Below are 23,432 nucleotides of genomic sequence, written 5' to 3'. Positions count from 1 at the left end.
CGTTAAGTCTATTGAGGACTCTTAGGACCCTTAACCACATAGATAATTCAACCGAATGGCTTATAAGAGCCTATGGGGTATCTCATAGCACCTTTTGACCCATTCGATCACATTATCTAGGTCATTGAATGGGTCAAAAGGGGTCATAGAGAATATTATGATCTTTTTTGACCCATTCAATCACATTTTCAATGTGCTAAGGTGTCCTAGTACCCCTACGCATACATAATGTCATTTAATTTGTTAAAATGGGCTATAGGGTACCTTATGACCTCTTTCAACTGATTCAACATTATTTGTGGTTAGGGGGCCTTAGGACTCTTTAGCACACATAATATCATCAAATGGGTCATAGGATTACCCTATGTCCACTTTTGATCCATTTGATTGAACTATATATATATATATATATATATATATATATATATATATATATATATATATATATATATATATATATATATATATATATATATATATATATATATATATATATATATATATATATATATATATATGGCTAGGGGTCCTAGGACCCCCAACCACACATTATGTCATTGAATTCAAATAAAGTTATACAATACCATATGAACCATTCAATTGAATAATTTATTTGACTCATTCAATGACCTTATGTGTGCTTATGGGTCCTAGGACCCCTAACCACATAGATAATTCAATCAAATGGGTCAAAAGGGGTCATAGGGTACCCTATAACCCTTTTTGACCCATTCAATAACATTATGCGTGCTTAGGGGTCCTAAGACCCATAGGCCTATAGATAATTTGATCGAATGACTCAAAAGGGAGCACAGGGTACCCTATGACCCCTTTGACCCATTCAATGACATTATGTGTTCTTAGGGATCCTATGCCACATAACTACATAGACACTTTGATCGTAAGGATCAAAATGTGCCATAGGGTTTTGACCTATTTGATGACATTATGTGTGCTTTGGGTTCCTAAGAACCCTTATTACATAGATAATGTGATAGAATGAGTCATAGGGTATCCTATGAACCTTTTTGAGCCATTCAATCACATTATCTATTTTTAGGGGTTGCGAGACCCCTAACGACTTAGATAACATGATCACATGGGTTACCCGATGACCCCTTTTGACCCATTTGATGACATTATGTATGCTTACAATCTTAGAATCCCTAACCACCTAAATAATGTGATTGAATAGGTTAAAAGGGTTCATAGCCCCATTTGACTCATTCAATGACATTAAGTGTGCTTAAGGGTCTTAGAACCCCTAACCACATATATAATTTAATCAAATAGGTCAAAAGGGAACCTCTTTCGACTGATTCAATTGAATTAAGTGTGCTTAGGGATCCTAGGACCCCTAACCACATAAATAATTCAATCGAATGTGGTCATAGATATCCTTTGACTCATTTGATGGCATTAACTATGCTTAGGGGTCCTACAAAACCTAACCACGTAGATAATTCGATCAAATGGATCAAAAGATGTCATATAATATCCTATGACCCCTTTTGATGCATTCACTAACATTACATGTGCTTGGGGTCCTTGGACCCCTAGCCACATAGATAATTCAATCAAATCTGTCAGAAAGGGTCATGTGGAACCCTATGACCCATTCAATATAATTAAGTATGCTTAGGGGTCTTAGGACCCCTAGCCACATAGATAATTCAATCGAATGGGTCCATTCAATAACATTATGTGCGCTTAGGAGTCCTAGGACCCCTAACCACACAGACAATGTCATCAAATGGGCCAAAATGAGTTATAAGGTAAGCTATAACCCCTTTTGACCCATTCGATGACATTATGTGAGCTTAGGGGGTCTTAGGACTCTTAACCACTTAGATAATGATATCAAATGTGCTTAAAAGGGTCATAGATCCACTATGATCTATTTTGATCCATTCGATGACATTATATTTTCTTAGGGGTCGTAGAACTCCTAACGACCTAGATAATGTGATTGCATGGGTTAAAAGGGGCCATAATATGACCCATTTTGACCAATTCAATCACATTGTGTTATAATATTGACTATTAAATTTAATAAATTATATAATATCATATTGCAACAAGAAATTCATACATTACTTATATTATATTATAATACAACAAAATAAATTATATAATATTTATTTTGTATTAGATAATTAACATTCATCATAACATTATGAAAATTTAAATACTATAATATTATTGAAGTTGATGAAAAACCAACCCCATAGCTCTCAAGAATCACCTACATGTAAACACCTATCATAGAAAGAGAGGAGAAAAAACTATGGAGGCCAAAATTCTCAGATCCATAGATGAGATGTTCTTGATGAGCAAAAAAGAGGTTGCTATTAATCAAAAGCGAATGAATGAATATATTTACAATTGCCATCCTTATAAAAGGAGAAAGATAAAACCTAAAAGGTAGAAACCCTAAAGAGGAATATCTAAGGTTGCATGATAATAATTAATAAAAAAATAAATTATTATATGCCTAAAGTCCAGCTTAAGTAAACTAGAGATAATAAGAGACTTAATAATTAAATTAAAATGATTTAATTAATAAGACAATATCTTATTACTCTAACACCCCCTTTAAAATAAACTTAGGGAGTAGCTGAAAATCTAGAAATTCTTGACAAATAAGGCCTGATGAGGTACCCAAGCACAACTAAATCTCTATAAAAAGGATAAATAGAGAAAATCACATAGGAAAAACCTTACTCCAAAAAAGAGATGAAAATAATGTTGAAAAGAACTAGTGAAGGACTGAAGAAGCCTCCAAACTAGGGAATGTCCTAGAAGATAGGAACAAAAGATGATCATGAAGACCACCACTAAAGCATAAAACTACAAACACTGCCAAATTGATGATATGAAGAACCTCCACTGTATAGAACATGACTAGGTAGAGAAGACTAAGTCTGAAGAGTTGATCAAGCAAAGATGGAACATATTTTCATGGCCTCTAAAAATAGGAATAAAAGAAAGTCTATATGGTAAATGACCCATATCACCAAAATGCATAATTATCCAGCCAATACAATTGCCTAGTACATATGATCAAATATTGAATACATAGCTCACTCTATCGAACCAAGAAAGCAATAGAACCAACATAACCCCCCTATAATGCTAAGAGGTAAGGCAAAAACACTGAAACTAAATGCAATATCTCCCACATAAAGAAAAACTAGGAACATCAAGAGTGCAGAAAAAGTACAAACACTTATAATGACATGTGTTATTGACACATCATGAGGCTAATGCCGTGGAATAAACACTCACTTGACAAAGGAAGATGACAAATATGACCAACATGAAACCCCCCAATGCACTTTATAATGTAGTGCAAGTACAACAAAACACAAAGATGTGCAAGATCCCAAAACACAATAAATTGACACTTTATTTCAGTGCATTTCCAAAAAATACTATAAAAGGATGTCAACAAATGATGTCTAAAAACATCAGAAGAGACATAAGGTTGGTACAATAGATAGTACAACCCATGATAAATCACCTAAAGTAACAAAATTGATCTCCAGACCTAAAACAACCAAGATATCCACCAGAGTCCAAAAAAAAAAAAAAAAAACTAAATAGAATGTGCCTAGAGTAGAATATGGGAAAAAAATAGCATCACTAGAAAGAGTACATAAAGACCTTTCTAACAATAAAAATAATTCCCAAATCAAAGATTAGATGCTCAAGAAATGTCTCCTGAACTGCAAAATAAAACTTTTGGCTTTGACTGCATAAATAAGAAACCAAACAACATCACAAGACTAAATAACCTGCATCATTATAATGGGCTTGGAAAGAGCTTTCCGATGATATAAGATTTGTTAAAAAATACTTCTGTATGCCTAAGATATGACCAAAAAACCACCAATAGGTCTTTAGGACAAAAAAAATAAAACAATGATGGGTGAATGACCGTCAATTTTCGGTTCAACAAATGCTGACATCATGACCTGGGGTTGTCAGACTTGTTGTGTCAGTACTCTACTGATGTCAACATTGTGCAGGTGTCCTTTGCACTTAAATTTTTTTTTTTGAAAGAAAACATGCTTTTTTGAAACTTTGATTTTTTCAAAGCATGCATTTTTTTTGATAAAATGAAAAAAAAATCAATTTATTTTTTTTGATAAAAAATCAATCATTGCATTGGGAAGAGTGTTGAGAATTGAGAGTAAAAATATGTCTTTATAGTCATCTGTGTCCAAATTGGACAAAATTTATATGGAAATAGGTGTTTTAGGCACTACGAATCCAACAGTGAGGTTTGTTTGAGCTCAAAATGCACCAAAAAGATGATCCAAACATCTCTAAAAACTAAAACGTTTTGAAATAAAAAATACAGATTTGAAAGCCAAATGAAACTGCTCAAGAACATAACAGGAACAAGGGCATGAAGATACGAAGCTTTGATACCATATTGAAGTTGACAAAAGATAAACCCTACAACTCCCAAGAATCACTTGTATGCAAACGCTAGTCATAGAAAGAGAGGAGAAAAAGCTATAGAGGCCAAAATTCCTAAATCCACAAATGAGACATTCTTGATGAGCGAAAAAAGATTTCTATTAATCAAAAGTGAATGAATGAATATATTTACAATTACCATCCTTATAAAAAGAGAAAGGTAAACCTAAAATATAAAAACCCTAAAGAGGAATATCCTAGGTTACATGAGAATAATTAATTATTATATGCCTAAAGTTTAGCTTAAGTAAACTAGAGATAATAAGTGACTTAATAATTAATAAGGCAATATCTTATTACTCTAACACATTTTATATTATTGCAAACATTAGATAATATTATATATTACAATACTATATAATATTATCTATATGTATTTTATAACATCAAATTATTATAATATTGAATAATCTATTCAATATTATAATATGTTGTAGTAATTTAGAAAAGTAGGAAATACGATGGAAAAGTGGGAAATTTGAGTTTAATTAGGGCTAATTGGGTACTTGATAGCTATTAGGTAATTGATTAGGCTCAATAATTACCAAGCCCTCCTTGGTCAACCCAAAAAATGTGCTTTTGCCCTATTTATCTGTGTTCAGGCTTTGAGCATGTGCCTAACAACTTCTTTCCCAACCGAATACAATGAAACAAAAAAAGTTTCTTTAGGCCATTCTCAAGTTTCTAGCAATTTAATGTCTGTCAAATTACAAGTTCGAAAAACAATAATTATTTATTTTCTAATGGAGTTACCTATAAAGTGTTGACTAACATATTGATTGAAAATTAGCTAAACTTTCAAACGATATAACATTTTTGAAATCCAAAAGTTGTGTCACATTATATGCTTCGCCTACCGCAAGGGAAACAAAATCAACTTTGTAAAGTTTTGAAAGTTAAGGTGGTAAAAAATGATAGTTTTTAATCCTGAAAACATTACAACAAAAAAAGTATAATTAATTTTTTGCTTAGAATAAAAATACCAAAAAAATTGTGCACTATTCTACTTCTTATATCTATAATCTCAAAAAAAAAGATTATTTATTTGTGATTAAGGTGGTCAGATATACACTTCTTACTTTTATTCTGAAATTTTCATACTATTGCATTCAAATCCAATTTTTTTACCAACCGAATTAGTTTTTGTCAAATAAGGCCTACTTGTTTATAAACTACATTCAATTTCCTGAAAATCATATTCTTACAATATTTTGATATAACGTTCATAACTAGTTCAACGTTTCAATCAAGTTGACGTAACCTTGATTTTCTAATTTTTTACTGCCACTTGAGGAACGTAGCTTGATCTCTCATGATCCTCCACATACCCATGCTTAAAATCTGATGGGGGTGGAGCATTCATATCAAAATAATTTGATGGTTTTTGTGATATGAATGGAATAAGAAGAGAACACTCAACACCGAGACCTCCACATCAAAATGGAGTAGTTGAATAGGTCAGTTTTGTAAATGGCTGGAACTATTTTAAAAGATGCTAATTTGTCCAATGTGTATAGGGAGGATGTTGTGCATACAAGACTGTAAATCATAGCATATCATCCAAAGACACCTAATAAACTTTGGTATGGAAGATCTAAATGTTACATTAGAAGGGATGAAGATGGACTCAAATAATTTGATACACGAGCTAATGAAGGAATTTTATTAGGCTATGCAACAGATAGAAAATCATACAAATGCATTAATAAGAGGCTAAACAAGATTTTTTGAAGTGAAAATGTGAAGGTATGTGATGATTAGAGTCATCTTACTTTGGAAATTGACTGTAATATTAAGTTCTTCAATTTGACGGTAAAAGGATGATCCAGAAGAATATTAAGAGGATAAATTCAATGCAAAGATTGGACAAAAATTTATTGTGAAGACACCGACTAATTATGTTTAGAGGAAGGTAGTATGGTATAGTTGGATGAACTGGAATTCTTGGCCAACTATCTCCAGTCTTTTTCTCTGTAATAATACCATGAGCAAATGAAGATATATTTTACTTATCTACTACACATTGCCATCATTTTTTTTATTTCATATATTTAATTTATGGAATATAGCAGCAATTGCAACAGCTCTCAAGAAAGCACAGAGAGGGATGACTTTGTCTGAGATGATGGGCCATAGTAGATGATAAAGAACTGCAGAAAACAAACCTCAAGGATCCCAAGTTCCCTCTCCCATCTAATCCGTCATCTCTATAAATTAATGTTCACCTCTGCCCCTCTCCCTCTACATGTAGGTATGAGACCATCCCAACAAAGTAGTAACAACTCTCAAGAAAGCACAGATAGAGATGAAAGTGTCTGGGATGATGGGCCTAGTTGGCAAGAAATAACTGGAAACCCTGAGGGTGAAAGATGGGGAACTAACAGAAACAAGTAGTTGGCAGGGACTATATAATTCAATCATGCTGCCTGGTTTGTTTTGTTTTTTATTGGCATTCTCTGTACCAAGGGTGGCTCTGAGTTAAGTAGATTGCTATGTTTAGTTTTTTGTGGACAGTGAGTGCTTGACATTTGCCATTGTGGGTTTCATTTTCTATACCGTGCATTAGTTTTAATGCTTCTTTTGTAGATTTTTCAATGAGTTATCAATATATATAATGATATCAAGTTCTGCTGGGCAGGGCCCCATAATATAACCTTAACTAACCTTTCAGAAAAAGTAAAGTTCAGTTTCTGTTGACAATGGTGTCTCTATTAATAATGATCCAATGCCTGCTCAAAACAAAGAAGAGCTTACAATATGATGTTACACCAATTGATATTTCTCAATTTACAAATGCATATTAACAATATACAAACTTGGAATTTTACAAGCTAATGCAAATACAGAACACATATTCCTCCACATTTTTGAGCTAGTACCTCAATTTAGAAGGCACATTATATCATTGCATCAGCAGCCAGTTCTTTTGGACAAAGCCCTCTAGTAACAGATGCTAATATCACACATTTATTAGTAAGCATAAATATACTAACACCTCATCATAAGTTGTTAACTGATACAGGTACACTAGTGTGTAGGGACTGCCAAGGTTTCACATCAACAAATATTGCAGGATCATCATACCCGTTGATCAGGTGTAGATTCCGAAATGTTGTTTATATGTGTTTCTTCAATATTTGCATTATCCTTGTGAGGTGAGCTGGATGTTTGCAGGTATGCTCGTGCCAGGTTTAGCATCAATTCAACTTCCTTCTTGTACTGTAAAGGTCATCAACTTGTGTGAGGAAAATGTGATTGTGTATTTTATAAATCTAAAATGTAAGATTTTATGTTTTTTTTAAATGTGAGAAATAATATTTAAGTAGTACATATCATTGTGAAGTCGGTAATTTAAAATATTTGGTTGTAGACTGGAACTAAATAATAATAATAACATGAGAATATAAGTACAACTTGTAGTTGCTAACAATGAGAAAGAAAACCTCATTGGGTACACAAAACACACCTCATTAACTGCGCCAGTCCTTATTTTAGATTGCATCACACACCATTTCTTGAAATGTGCACCTGCAAATGACATTTCCTCTAATGATTATCTCCCAACAAAATCACTAGTACTAGAAAATAAATCAGTTCTTATTCATTTCCTTGGTTAAATATTACATACCCACTTTAACTTCCAGATTACAAGAGGACGCAGATATAGTCTCTACCCTCCATCTGCAATGGACCTTCAAATCAAAAATAAATTCAATTAAACAAACTGCATATCATAATCAAACATCTAGTTTCCAACCCAAAAAGGAAACAATAAAAATGATAACAATAATAAAATACAATTCATAATGTGTTATTTGTGAGTACTGTTAGTATTTACACCTCAAAGTATGAGCCAAATGGCACATCATGAGCCTGTTGTACTGTCTCAAACACCTGGGAAAAAAAATAAAAAATGAGTACAGATTTCATGAAGCACATTTATGCTTGTAGTAGTTGCTAAATGTTTTTAAAATAATGCTTTTCTCACCAAAACACTGTCATTGTCAGAAAAAACTGCATGTTGCCACTCTGTCATTGCAGTGTCTGGGGGGCACATAGGGTTGTTACATATTGATCTGAAGGATATTTCTCGAAGTAGACCACTATACTCGTCAGCTCCATGCCATTGTGCTAACTGTAAACAAAGAATAACATTGTTTCAAATTCTTTTGGGCAATAGAAACTGTTTGCGATTTCTCACATGTAAATGTGCATTGTCTATTTACAAAACCAAACCAAACCCAAGGGAACAAAAATATTCCACTAACCCAAGGGAACAAAAATATTCCACTAGAAACTAAAATATCTGGAAATGACAGCCACCACAGACCATTAGTTACACAACGAAATGAAATAATGTACAATATGAAATGTTGGTTTTTATAACTATATACAAATTGATATGTATAGCCTATATATGATAGTTTTATCTAGTCAATTAAAATAGAGCCAAAACACTTAGCAAACATTTCTTCACATGCAAGGGCAGAGGGCAATTTCATAACAGAGAACAACAGAGAGATATTAATACAGAACCAAACAGAAGACTACTTTGTTCAATATACACAACTAGCAAAATTTAATGTTGCAGTATTAACAGTGCTGTTATTAAATTGAACGCAAATGCAAAGAAGGCCCCTGCTATTTTAAATAATCACTAATATAAAAAATAGGGCCGAGACAAAATTAGAAGTATAAATAATACCGAGAAATCATTCACAGGGAGTTCTAAAAACTCCCATTTTCATCCATTATCTCAGCAAGATTGTGATTTGAGCCAAAGAACATTTATACCTGAAAACTTTATGTTTTGTTTCCAATGAGCTTATTATTTTGTGCCACATTTTCTGAATGTCTATAGCCTATTGTCCGGCAAAACGGGTAGTTAGGTGATTACTGGTGTGGAAACGTATTTACTGTACAGGGTAAAATGATACTTATCGCATGTAGTACAGTAAGATATAACACATAACAAATACTTTATTCATATACGCAATATGCACTCCAATGCTTACAATATGATTATGATGATTTTAATGCTGTTCCAAAGTCCCTTCCTAATGATGTACATATACTTTCCCGAAGGGGTGACTCAACTGTTAGGTGCCCTTTTGGATACAATTCTACCCGTCAGCTACAATATAGAATTTACCGACAATATCATCGCCCGCAAAAAGTAAAGTCGTCTCCGAATGACAAATAAAGACAACAAAATTCAAATTTCACTAAGACAATTAATTACATCCATGTTTAGATACTAAGAACGATGCATCCTTGGTGTAGTAGCCGTCTGTGCCCTAAGCTCGTTAAGCTTTGCTCGTAGCTTGTACACTTGCTCCTTCCGAACTTTCAATTTTGCTTCAGCCTCCATTTGAAGCTCCAAAGCTGACAGCATCATCCCAACAATCTCTCCCAGTTCTCTCTCTTTCTCGTCTGCCACCCGTTACTAACTATTCATTTTCTGCTGCCACCTTCTGTAGCTGACTCTATCTGTCTAACAAGGCTGCCCTCTCGGATTCCCAAGCTGCCCTCTTCGTGGCTAGCCTGGTAGCTGACTCCTCCCAAGCCCTCTCTGCTGCTACCTGATCTGCTTGGCTCCTCCAAAGGGTGTAATATGCATCCCTGTGTATCTCAACTATCTCCTAAGTCAAAGCATCTACTTGACTCTCCATACCTGGACCTCTCGTAGTGGCCCAATCTTGCCGCATCTCTGCAGTCTCGACACTTGGCCATCCCCGTTCCTCAAAACAAACTGTAAAGGCAGCTAGGCATGCTAATTTCATGAACGATACCACTCTCTCTAGCTCCTTTACTATTGAGTCTAGAGCTTGTATCTCTGCCGAGGCCACTACTTGGCGAGCCCAAGTTGCTAAAGCCGCTATATCAGCAAAGAATGCCTCTCTCATCACTATTTTTGGTGCTATTGGAGGCTGCTATTGCACACCCATAGCCCTCTCTATTGCTTCCGCCATCCACTCAACAGCGCTATGTGGTAGTCCATCATTTTGTGTCGGCTCCTCCACCTGTGCCTGTAAAGGGTCTTCCTCCGAAACTACTACTCGCATAGGTGTATGCAGGTATGTCACTCAATGTGCTGGGGTAGGGTGAAACTTCGTACTCAGGTACGTTCTCAACTTCTGGGTTCTGCTCTCTCTGTCTAGCTCCTCAAGCGATGCTAACAATGTTGTATCTACCGTAACCACTACATCCGAACCCACTATGTTCAAGTGAACACCTGGCATTCTCAAACCCTCGCCTATTGGTATCTCCATTACTTCTTCCTGAGTGTCCATCTCTACGTCAGGTGCAAGACTTCGACCATAGCCTCTAGCAAAACCCCACGAGTAGGTTCCATTGTACCTCTGGAACGACTGCCTCCGTTGGTGGTAGATGTGCCTCTGCTAATGCCTCTGGAATAGCTCATGTCTCCGCGACAGAGTGAATCGCAATTGAAGTCAGAGTCATCACTACTGGTTTGTAATGTTCCCAATTTTAATTAATTTGGGGCCCAAGTTATTAATGTGTGTATTTAGGGGTTTCGATTGATTTAGAATATCTCGGACCATTTTATTTTTATTTCCGTAGTTTGTATCACCGTCGGCTACCTTTGTACACCCTTGGAAACTTTCCTGACGGGTATTTAAGCACAGCTTGTAGATTGTAGTACATCGGAATCTTGATGGTGGTCTACTAACCTCAGTTGAATTCAATCGAAGGATCATGGTGTTTCCAACAGATATGGCTATCCGTGTTAGTGCACGGTTTGGGATCCAGGAGTTACGAATTGCTTGAGGACAAGAAATTTTTGGGTGGTGAGGATTTGTAATGTTCCCAATTTTAATTAATTTGGGGCCCAAGTTATTAATTTTTGTATTTAGGGGTTTTGATTGATTTAGTATATCTCGGACCCATTTTATTTTTATTTCCGTAGTTTGTGGCGCTGTCGGCTACCTTTGTACACCCTCAAAAAGTTTCCTGATAGGTATTTAAGCATGGCTTGTAGATTGTAGTACGCATGCTTTTGGATTATATCTTCTGTACTGTGGATTCCTATTGGAGTTCAGCATTGTTCGCCATTTCGGAAGTGAAAGACCTTCCCTATTTGGCTGGTGCGGTTTTGGTGGGACTTAGCCCTCACCCTATTCCGTTGGTGTATGTGTTAATTTGATAGGATTTGGCATATCGGAACATTATCCTCTATTTGCATTCGAGTCTCTCTGTTTGTGTGAATTTTCATCTACAAATCCTCTGTGTTTTGTATGTGCAAGTCTGCATTTCAGTTCCAGTTGCCTTCTTATCATCACCGTACGACCTTCTTCCAGCCACCATATGGCTTCCACTTAGCTTTCTGTACGGATACCTACTGCACATCTTAGGTACAAATTTTTTCCGTACGACTATTTGCCCTCACCATATAGACTTCAAATATCTGTACAACCCAGCTTCCTTCCACCGTACGGGCTGTCAAATCTCCTCCATACTACCTCTGCTCACCGTACGCCATCCAATCATCTTTCCATACGGCTTAGTTATTCTCATCGTATGAGTCTCCTGTGCTGACATCCCTTACTCCTCTCCATACACTAGTCTTAACCACTGTATGGCTTTGTTTTCCTGTTCAATTTCAGTCCGTACATTTTCCTATCCTGTGCATTTGGGTTCATTTCCCTACGATTATTCCTAGGTTCCTGTAACTCGTTAGTCGGTACATTACATGGTTGCCTGAACTGACCAAACCCCAGAATGCCATGTATACCTACTAGAGCCAAGTGTGCTGTTGTTGAGAGTACAGGCTGTGGGAATCGCAATGGTGTAACTGTAATTACTTCTACCTTTTCATCCTCTTCCTTCTCCTCGTTGGTCCCACTCTCCTTAGAAGAAGTCTCCTCGCGACCACTGTCAATATTTCTGCTTTTCGGTCTCGGTCGTTTTTGACCAACCGTGGTCTTGGTGCCAAGTGTATCGAGATGCCTCCATTGCATGATCGAGGGTTCGCCTGGTACGAGTGGTCCCATTTCGGCCTCTAGTGCATCATTGGGGATCATCCGCATTGTTGCCTCTAAGAATAGTTCGATGGCATAATGCAGCATGTAGAACGTCTTGTGCTGTAATATCATAAATTCATACATTCGTTCTACCAACAATACAGCCTAGTCGTACACTCTTCCATGCAGAATCTCATTCATCATCACCAACTGTGGAAATGAAATGTTTGAGGCACAGCTAAAGCCTGTGAGGTGACTCTTCACAATGTCCATAAGACAACACCAATGACCTTCCTGTACGTTGGATTTCTTCAATCCTCTACCCCTTGACGCGTCTGTGAGAGCTTCTTGCTCTGTCTGTGTCAGATCCCCACATAATAGCTGTATCAATTGTCTTTACCTCCCGACTCAACTTTTTTGGTTTGCTATCTATTTTCCTTCCCCCTTGTGCATGACCAGGTATCTCGAATACACATGTGAAGTCTACCAATCTGAATGATATTACCAAGTTGCAACCAAAGTAGGCAAACATACTGGTTCGAGAGAACCTATCATACGTTTCTATCATGAGGCGCAAAAACCCTTCATAATCTTTGATACAGAATACAAGCATTTGTATTACCCACTCAACTTGTGCCTTCTGAATGCTGGCCTTCACTGGATGGTTATCAGGTGTCTCCTGCCACCACTTCTTGCATTCTGCACTATTCATTCCTTCAAATGCAACATTCTGCGCTGTGGGATTATTTGTCGCAGCCAACTATGTTGGTTGCCTCCCTTTCTTTTTGCTTGGTCTTGTACTTGTTTGTCTTGCTATACGGGCTCTGGATGGCAAACTTTTTATATTCCTATTCATGGCTGTAGTTGTCGCTGAATCTTCGTCCAATATTTTTTCAAGGCTCACTTGCTAGCTGAATGCATAATTGTTGTTACATTTCTTGTCGTTTTGTTTGTAGAAGACAAAAAACCGTTAGGTCAGTTACCTCTATACACACTTATTTATGAAAGTTTCTTTTACTATGTTACTACTTTTGACGTTCGTACAAATCCGTACGACTCCTTCCAATGCCTTATTCGGGTGTACAGATGCAACACTTATCCTTCTCAACTACTGGTCATACGAATTCTTCTGTTTGTGCCAACAACTTCTTGGCCGTATGACACTTTTTTCCTTTTGAATACTCGCCTTCCTGCTCAAATAGCCGTACGGTGGTCAATATATCTCCTATCAGCTGTACTGTTGTCTCTCATTCCCTCTTGAAGCTTTGTAATTCCTTTTCTGAATTTTTTCATAAGATCCCACCTAATCTTCCTGCACTCTTTGATCGTACTGCCTACGGTGTGCCCCTCTAGCAACCTTCCAGGTTGTACGGTGTTGTTTCTTCTACCGTATGACAAACTCACCTTCTGTTTGTTGAGTTTCTTTGGACCCTTCCTAGTGTTGTCCATACGGTCGTCCAGTGGTGTTTGTAGGGTTTCTTCTTCTTCCTTCAATTGGTATGACTTTGTCCTTCAGATATTGTCATATGGTCCTTTCACAATGCAAGTTTCCTAGTTATAGAAAGCCTTGTTTTCTCAGCAGTATGTCGTACAGTGTTCCTTTATGTCCATACGACACTTGCCTTCTCACTGCGGTGCTTGTGGTTGCTTTCCCTCTAACCGTACGGGGTTGCTTCCTCTACTGTCTTCCACCCTACTTTATGTTGTACGGTCTTTCACACCACATATGTCGTCCGCACAGTCTTCCATGGTTCATTGACTACTGTATGAAATCCTTCTTTTGTCTTTTGGATGGAATACTCTTGAATTGTGCTTTAGTCCTTTTATTTGCAGCCGCACGATCTTATGTCACTATAATTTTGTCATTGCTCTATTATAATTCTCCTTTTATAATTACTTATACTTCCTTATCTTACATATATACATTACTAACTACTATACATATTTTTTTATTTTCCCTAGTTTGATCCCATAGGCACGTTATATCTTTCACAATAAATTTTCAACTTCAACCCGTTCACTGTATTAGGCACTTCCTTCCCATCCAACGTCCATAATTTGATTGCTCTATTATCACCAACTTCGCGTATCTTGTATGGTCCTACCCACTTCACTTTGAACTTTCTTAGTCTGATCTCGTTTCGCCCATTATACTTCAAAACTAAATGTCTTGGTTGAAATTTATTCAATTTTAAATGCTTGTCATGCCATACCTTATGCCTGTTTTGTGTAACTTCTGTGGCCCACTGTGCTTGCAGCCATCGCTCATCTAGTTTATTTAAATTGTCCAACCTCTCTCTCAGACTTTCCATGTCTCCCAGTTTGTTCTCGATGGCAATCTTTAAACTCGGTACCATGAATTCTGTTGATACCACGGCCTCCTGTCCATACATCAACTGAAACAGAGTGTGTCCTGTAGTTACTTTTTATTAAGTGTGGTATGCCCATAATGCTGATGGTAGTTTTTCTTCCCAATCTTCTCCCTCGATTGCACAAGATTTATAAATCACCCCGACCAAGATTTTGTTCGTAGCTTCTGCTTTTCCGTTGGCTCCCAGGTACTATGTGCTTGATAGTGAATGATAAATTTTGAACTCAGTAGTGAGCAGTTGGATGACATGATTCACAAAGTGTCCTCCCCGGTCGCTTGTCAACTGTAGTGGAATCTTGTACCTAGTGATGATTTGCTCATAAATTCCGACTAAGTTGAAGGTTTGATTGTCTAAACACAATAAATCTTATTCTCCATGTTTCTATTGCTGTCTGAATATTGAAGTCTAAAGTAATTCCCCCCCTCCTATTCACTATGCACTCCCATTTTATATATCTTCCATGATCTATTTTCGAATGGTCACATCCTTAGGATTTAATAATAATATATATTACATTTAGTTATTATTTATCTAATTTCATATTTACTTTTATAGTTATTATTTATATTAATATTTTCTAATCTTATATTTAACTATATTATTATTAAAATCCATCTAAAAAATGGGGACATTACACAGGTTTGTATCTGTAATTATTCAAAATGGATATTCATTGATTTTTATTATATGCATTTCCTTCGCTACTGTTGTTGACTTAACAGGGCTTACTATGCTCAATGCCACCTAATATAACTCGACAAAGACTGCAACGCTGTCGTGTTTACCAAATCGTATCTTCATCGTGGGCATGTATTGGCCGCCACTTAGATAATTTGTTCCATGCATGACTTTTATCTTACCGTTTCATCATTGAAAGCAAACACAAGTGCTTCATTTCCTAGCCCATTTGTAACTCACTGTTAGGTTTCCTGAGTATCCAAACTTCCTTCTGATGTAGCTATATATATATATATATATATATATATATTTGATTATTGTCCTCCTTGATGCATTGGTAAGTAATTCATTCTTACTGTTCAACTCAGCAAAGTCGGCTTTCTTATTTTGTGTTTCACTCAATACCTTGCATTCGATTCTGTATTTTATGTGATACCTTATGTTTCATTTGATTTTGCATACTCGTTGTTCTATTGTTTTGTCTTCGCAACACTTAAATAAATATTTTGCAGACGCTTCTAACATTCTTATTGAATTCTCTATCTACAATACATATTAATTTGATCATAATTTCAAATGAACTCTCCTTAACATACTGCTGACCTGGCATAATGGCTTGTTATCTATTTTTAAGAAACTATAGCACTACATTTTTGCATAATCGTCTTTGTTGTTTATTTGTTTAAATCATTTCCTTGATTTTCTTATTATCATTATGAACACCAGAATACATTGTAATCTTCTGCAGATTAATTGATTACACCCAGCACCATAGTGTTCCTAACTGATACTCTCTGCCTGTCTCTATTTGGTTAACTGTATGCTATCTATGCTGATAGAGGTTAAGCTGAGTGGATTCATTTGCTAGTTTGATGGTGACTAATCCCTGTGCTGATTTGGATAATCTGGAATCCCACCTTCATCGCTGTGGCATTTAATTTCTGCTCTCTTTCTTTCAACTGTATTTATATGATGTATAAATCTGTTTGCAACTTACAAGATGTGTATCTCTATTGCTATTTCTGTTGTCCTGCATTTTGTCACTACAAAATGTTGGTAACAGCACGAAACTTTTCCAAGCTAGTTTCATGTCTCTCTAAGCTTGAATTTGATATTCAATTGCTTAATATTGATCGATTGATCCATTTCAATTCAAATATCAAATTGTTTTATTGAAGGCCTTCGTCAAGTCGTTTTTGTTTTTCTTTCTGTCGAGCCTTTGCTTGATTTTTGAAGCCTTCAGAGTCCGTTCTTTGCTTTTGAGTTTGTGTTTGCTTGTTTTTGGTCCTTTGAATTCGCTCATATTATGCCTTTCGTTTTCCCCTTCGATTCGGTCTAACCTAGAGGTCAATCGGAGTTGTCAGTCAAGAGATATGATCATTTTAGTGCCTCAAAAGTGGACATTTTAGATGCAATAGCATGAATTAAAAATATGATGTTATATTTTCATTTTGACATTTACTTTTTGAAAATATAACATTTTACTTACTTTTTGTTATGTTTTAAAGTTACTTTTCATTTAAATTTATAACTTAAAGTGACTATAGTGCACTTTATATTATAATTTTAAGTTGAGTTATTTTTTAATTTTTCACTTAAAGTGACTATAGAACTATATAGTTACTTTTTAAATTTTTGATTTTTAAATCAAATACTTATATAAATGTCACTTTAACTTAATGTTTATGACTTATATTGATTAATATAATACATAAATATTATTTTTGACCCATATTGTTGACATTTTTATAAAAATAAGTGAAATGCATAACTTAAAAGTCTAAAAGTGGACATTTTATATGCATATGCATGTAAAAAACTATGAAAAGTGGAAACTTTTCATGCTAATGCATATAAAAATTCATTTTGAGGACCTTTTTCAAGTCATTACATCAAAAGCTTCTAAAAGTGGACCTTTTTGAGGCAATAACATGAAAAGTTGAGTTTTCATGCTTGTGCATGAAAAATGTGAGATATGTTTATAAAATATGTAAGTGACTCCAATAAGTGAGATTTTGGAGACTTGCACATTTTAAAATATGTAATAGGCTTCCAAAAGTGAGATTATAACCAAAGACATTTTTTAAAACATGCAATTGCATCAAAAAGGTCCTATTTTACCTTATTACATGTTTTAAAATATGCAATGAACACAAAAATGTCCTATTATGTGAAGAAAACATGTTCTTGCTCCAAAACTCTCCTATTTTGATCATAACTTTTGATTCTCTTCATGGATTTGAATGAAATCAATTGCATTCATCATGTTTTGGAGAGGTGATCATTTTGCCCTCATCAAAAATCAAGTTATTGCACCCAAAAACATGTTTGAAACTTCAAGCTAGGGCACTTTTTTGCATAAAAATTCATAAATCTGCCAAGTTTGATCACGTTTTTGCATGAGATCAAGTCGTTTTTACCTTTTTAGGTGATTACATTGGTTGAGGATCATTATTTTGGTGTTAAATGATCAAAATACTTTACTTTGAAGATCACGTCTTTTGCTTGTTTTGATAAAAACGGCTCAAGAACTTTCAAATCTTTAAAACGTGGCAATGACGAGCTAATTTAGGGCACGTTTTGCAAGCTTGCATAATATTCTCCTTGTTTGCTGCCCTCTATCATTCGGATTTTGGAGATTTGATAAATTCTCATCATTTTTGAAGAAAATTTCAAAGAAAGAGCATCTTTTCCTTCATTTTTGGCACATATTCATCAAGTAAGTGGACTTCTTCTTTCTTATGTTTTAATTCATGGTTATCCATGCTGATTTTATGCATGAAATCGTTGAATGGATGCCATTTGTAAGAATCTTTGCCTTTTAAAGTGCATTTTTCTTTTAAATATGAAGTTTTCCTTCATTTTGATGTTTTTGGTTCTTCCCCAAGTTCCAAATTCAAATTTCATTTTTGGAGTGCATTGCATCTTGGCTGTTTTGAGTTGTTTTCAAAGGTATGTTTTTCTTTTGTTTTGATTTTGTGTGCTTGTTGCCAGTTTTTCTCTATTTTGGAGAAGTTGCAAGTTTTTTCCCAAAAACTTGTTTTTCGTTCATTAGATGCGAAAGCATTATCATTTCATTTTTTTCACATTCCATTTCCATGTCATTACATCTCACATTTCATCCGACATATGTGATTACATGTTTTTCATCCCATTCGCCATTCGCATATGCATGTAATCCCATTTTCCGTTTCCATTTTCATCCATCTCATTTTTCGCTTCCATTCACATGACACGATTACACGAAATGCCTTACATGTAATTGCATCCAAAAGGTCCAATTTTGACTAAAAATCACTTTTTGTAAAGTAAAAAAAATGTCATTTTCTCCTCTCCATATGCATTCACACCTCCATGAGCAAATACATGTTTTAGTATCTTTCCATGCTTTCCATCTTAGCCTTCATCCGCATATGCATGTAAAGCGTATCTTTCACTCACACTTGCATCTCATTTCACCCTCCACCTTCTGTTACATGTTGCATTTACATGTAATCCATTTTCCATGTAATGACATCTTGAAAGCCCAAGTCACTTTTTGAAAATTAGCAATTTCCATTTACACGCATTCTCGTGCGCCAAGAACTTTACTTCAAAAAAAAAAAAAAAAAAGAGTTAAAGGTGCTGATGGAAAGTTGTTTTGAGTGTACATCCGAACATCGTCAAGAAGGTTTCCAAAGTGTCAAAGACTCCAATTTGTGCTGATCTACAAAGGAGAATTCACGACAACTTGAGCAAGAAAAGATGGATCACATCAAGTTTTCACATGATAATGAACAATTCATCAAAGAGAGCTAGAGGTTGTCAAAAGACGCAACACTATGATTATCAACGTGAATGCAGCAGTACAAGGTACAGGAACTCTCAATCCTGTTATCATCTAGGATTGCATTGTCAAGTACAAGGCCCTTCAAAATTGTTCTTTTCTCTTCCGTCTTCTTTCTTCTTCTTTCATGTTTGTAGTTGGAGAAGATGCATTACATGAAGAAGTGTAATTACATGTAATGCGAATTGCATGTATGTAAAAGGTGTAATGCGAGTTGCATGTAACCTTTTTAGTTTCTGTAGTTAAACTTGGTCAAAGTTGGTTGAGTTGCTCCCACTTTTTCCTCCCCCTTTTTCTCAACTTCTTTGCCTATATAAAGGAGTGCCCCCCTCATTGTAAAATCATCATTATCTTTATTTAAGAGAGTTCTGGAGAAATTGTGCCAGCAGAACTTTGTTTGTGTAGCACTATTTTGAGAGAAAGTGAATACAAAAGAGCATTTGAGACTTAACTTTGATTAAGTGAGATTGTTATTTGTGTGAATTGTAAGCTTTGTCTATAATTCATTCAAGTTACCTTTGATTCATACTATCTTTTGCCATTGATATTGTATCTTGTGATTGATAAAAAAGAGTTAAGAAACAATTGAATCCCGAGCTTTGACCAGGAACAATTGTGAAAATCCATAGCTAGAAGCTTTGTCTGTAGCTTGTATTTTCATCTTGATTCACAAAATAGTTAGATTGTTATTACTTTTAGGAGTCTTTGTGCCCTAATTGTAAAGATTTTACCAAATAAAAGTACAACAAGACTTAGAGCCAAACTGGTACGTTTTGGCTAGCCTTTGAGTTAGTTAAAATTTATCGGTATCACTCTTTCCAGCTCGTGATATAAGTGTAATTAGAGATTCACCTTGCCTATTATTCGGCTTACGAATAAATGGATCCTTTCTTGAAAGTTAAGAAGAAAGGACAATAGTAACACCCTCTTTATAAATCTCTCAATTTCTTGCTTACCTTGAGTTGATCCAAGGAACAGTGGGAAGGGGAAGCCTTCCCTTTAAGGTAGGAGAGACTCTGTCTCACACGCTGTGGCTGGTCATCCTATTTTGCGACTGAATTTTTACCCAAAACTATCGGTTGCAAAATATCCACCCAACAATTTCAATGCCCAATTCTTGCTTATACAATTGCCATTGATGATGCTCATTATCTTTCTTCTATTGACATCAATGACAATTTTCCATCATATTTCACCGAGCATCAAGGTAAGCAACTCTGCATTGTTGACACAATAGAGAGTGACCCCATGAGGTTTGAACCTTGGTTGTTCGCAAGACGTCCTCTTCCTTGTGGTTACTTTAATTGTTATTATATAAAGGAAGATGATATTAAGATTTGGTCCTTCCATTTTTTTAGTGCACGGATGAAATTTTGAGAAGAGAATTATATATTAGCAAAACACCTATAGAAAGTGTTTAGATATTGTATAAATGAGTTTATGATCCATTGCATTTTCCAACTTTAAAATCAAACTTTATTTTCTCCTCGTGAGTTTTGGCTTGTTTCCTATTCATTTAACACATCTATATGTGAGTTTGATATAATTTATCAATAAATTCTTATATATGCAACTATAATCTAAATCTGGTTAATAGAATTTTTTAAAAAATTGGTCAACACTCTGATTCTCTAGCTTGGTGATCATGATTTAGAATGTTATACTATAATGTATTTGCGACTTTAATCAGCCAATAAGTGACACTACAACTGCTTTCCTCAGAGCATGATGTTAACAGAAATGGATTTAAAGAAATAAAAAACAGGCATGACTCTTGTAGCATTGCCTTCAAAGATGGTTGGCATTGTTAAGAATGTTAGCTGTTTAGTGAATTGAAACATCTATTGAAGTATTGACTATTCATATGTGTGTGTGTATATATATATATATATATATATATAAACATAATCTGCTATAATCTTATACTGCAAATACCGATTTTTGGTGAGAGTCTGCTCTTCCTACCTTGTCATTAATAAACCTAGAGATCATATTATTCATGTCAGTTCTTACTCGCCGATTACCATCGGGAGTCTTACCTTATGTTCCCCTGGATTACTATCGGGTGTCTTGGTTTACAATCACTTCATTAGTATCAGGTTGGTTTCACACCGATTAAATTGGTTACCTTGTTTTGTCTAAACACACTGATTGATATTGGTTATTATGTGTTGTCTATAACACCAATTCAGTATTAAGTTGTCATGCTTTATTACCAATTGGTGCAGTTAAGGTTATGTTAAGACATGATCACATAGGGTCATGCCCCTACGTGATTATGCTTCTATATATATATTTTATATATATATATTGAAGATATCTTGAGTTTACATAAATCATCAAGCTTTCTTATAATAAACTTCAAGGTCTTCAGATTTAATTCCTCTCAAGTCATTAAATATAATTGCTTAGTCTCCACGAATAAGATCTATCAAACTTTACATGGTCTAAATCAATTCTGGAACTAGTTCACTCTGACTTATGTGGGCCTATGCCAACACTCTCTCTAGCAAGTTACTCTTACTATATAATATTCATTGATGATTACTCTAGGAAAACTTGAACTTATTTTCTAAAGGTCAAATAATCAAGTGAGGTTCTATCAAAATTTAAAGAATTCAAAGAATTGGTGGAAAATCAAACGTCAAAAAGAATTAAAACCCAAGATCAGACAATGGGAGAGAATATACTTTTAAAAATTTCTTTTGTACCTCTGTTGGGATTAATAGGGAGTATACAGTACCTTATAATCCTTAATAGAATGGGGTAGCAAAAAGGAAAAATAGAACCATTGTTGAAGCAACAAAAGCCATGCTTCATGATCAAAACCTACACTTCTCATTCTGGGCAGAAGCCACCAATATTGTTGTATACATTCAAAATAGATGCCCACACTCAATACTAGAAAACATAACCCCTGAAGAAGTGTTTACTAAAACAAAACCTGACTTAAATCATCTTAGAATCTTTGGTTGCCCTGTTTATATTCACATACCTAAAGAAAAATGAACTAAGTTAGAACAATCTGGGAAGAAAGGGATATTTATTGGGTACAGTGAAAACACAAAAGTGTATAGAGTTTATGTACTTGAACAAAGATCAGTTGAAGTAAGGAAAACATTGCGTTAAAACTATCAACAAATACAGAAGATGAGCCCTTTATTGACTTAGATGAAAATCTACAAACTAAAATTCAGAGGTAGAATATATCAGAAGAGAATGAACAATTACCAGATACAGAAGACAGAGACATCTCCAATATCAAGAAAAGGCCATTATGGGCAAGGAAAATGATTGAAGAAAATAATGGTGAGCCAAGCGAAATTTCCAAGGAAAGCAAGAAAACTAGAAACAAATCTTGTTATACCACATTAGTAACTAAGCTTACTAAATCTGAACCATCAATTGTTGAAGAAGCTTTATCTTGTCAAGCTTGTAAAGATGCTATGGTTGAAGAATATCAATCCATACTACAAAATGATGTTTGGGATATTGTACCTAGACCAAAAGACAAATCAATTTGTAAATGAATTAAACTTCTATCAGACTGTATGTTTCTTTCATTTCAATCACTGGTTACTAATAAGTTTGCACTTTTATTCGTAGGTATAAAAGCAGATGTACCTTTATCAAAGCTGAATAATGTTTTCAATCTTTAACACCTCTAGTATATGTAACTTGCCCTGTATGTAAGAGCATGATCTGTAATAGTATCGCTGAATGCAAGAGCTTGAATTGCAATAATGTTAATCTTTGATTCTGAGTCTCGATCTGCAAGAAGACAGAGGTATGTGAACTGCAAATGCAATATGAATCCGATAGTAAACATATGATGGTAAGCAATATGAATTTATATCGATCTACTGAAGGTATTGATCATTTATTGATTTCGATGTCAATACTACAATCATCGGTGCACATATATATTGTATTCAATAGATGCTTTTCAAGATAGGTCACGATCTTCCAATATCAAGAGTCACGATTTGCTTCTATGATTAGTTAGTATTAACTAATTAATCTAATCTCCTACAGGATCTGATTAGTTAGATAGTACTAACTTATTGTGACTGTTATGTATTC

General features: G+C 35.0%; 1 protein-coding gene across 7 annotated transcripts in view; it reads right to left on the bottom strand.

The window, feature by feature from the left end:
- Nucleotides 1–7,175: 7,175 nt before the first annotated feature.
- The window catches only part of LOC149565466 (BAG-associated GRAM protein 1-like), a 290,284-nt gene continuing 274,027 nt past the window's right edge, over nucleotides 7,176–23,432 (bottom strand). For all 7 annotated transcript variants that reach the window (XM_089819001.1, XM_089818998.1, XM_089819002.1 and 4 more), the window contains 5 exons: nucleotides 8,477–8,623; nucleotides 8,329–8,382; nucleotides 8,117–8,180; nucleotides 7,955–8,016; nucleotides 7,176–7,707 (listed from right to left, as the gene is read on the bottom strand). In XM_089819001.1, the coding sequence (XP_089675127.1) occupies nucleotides 7,567–7,707; nucleotides 7,955–8,016; nucleotides 8,117–8,180; nucleotides 8,329–8,382; nucleotides 8,477–8,623 (468 nt within the window). In that variant the 3' untranslated portion in view covers nucleotides 7,176–7,566. The remainder of the gene's footprint in view (nucleotides 7,708–7,954; nucleotides 8,017–8,116; nucleotides 8,181–8,328; nucleotides 8,383–8,476; nucleotides 8,624–23,432) is intronic.

Source organism: Cupressus sempervirens, chromosome 3 (genome assembly GCF_028749045.1).
Source record: "Cupressus sempervirens isolate cs-2001-9-10 chromosome 3, ASM2874904v1, whole genome shotgun sequence".
NCBI lineage: Eukaryota > Viridiplantae > Streptophyta > Pinopsida > Cupressales > Cupressaceae > Cupressus > Cupressus sempervirens.
The sequence above is the reverse complement of the archived record's forward strand: the minus strand, read 5'-3'. Positions and strand labels throughout refer to the sequence as shown.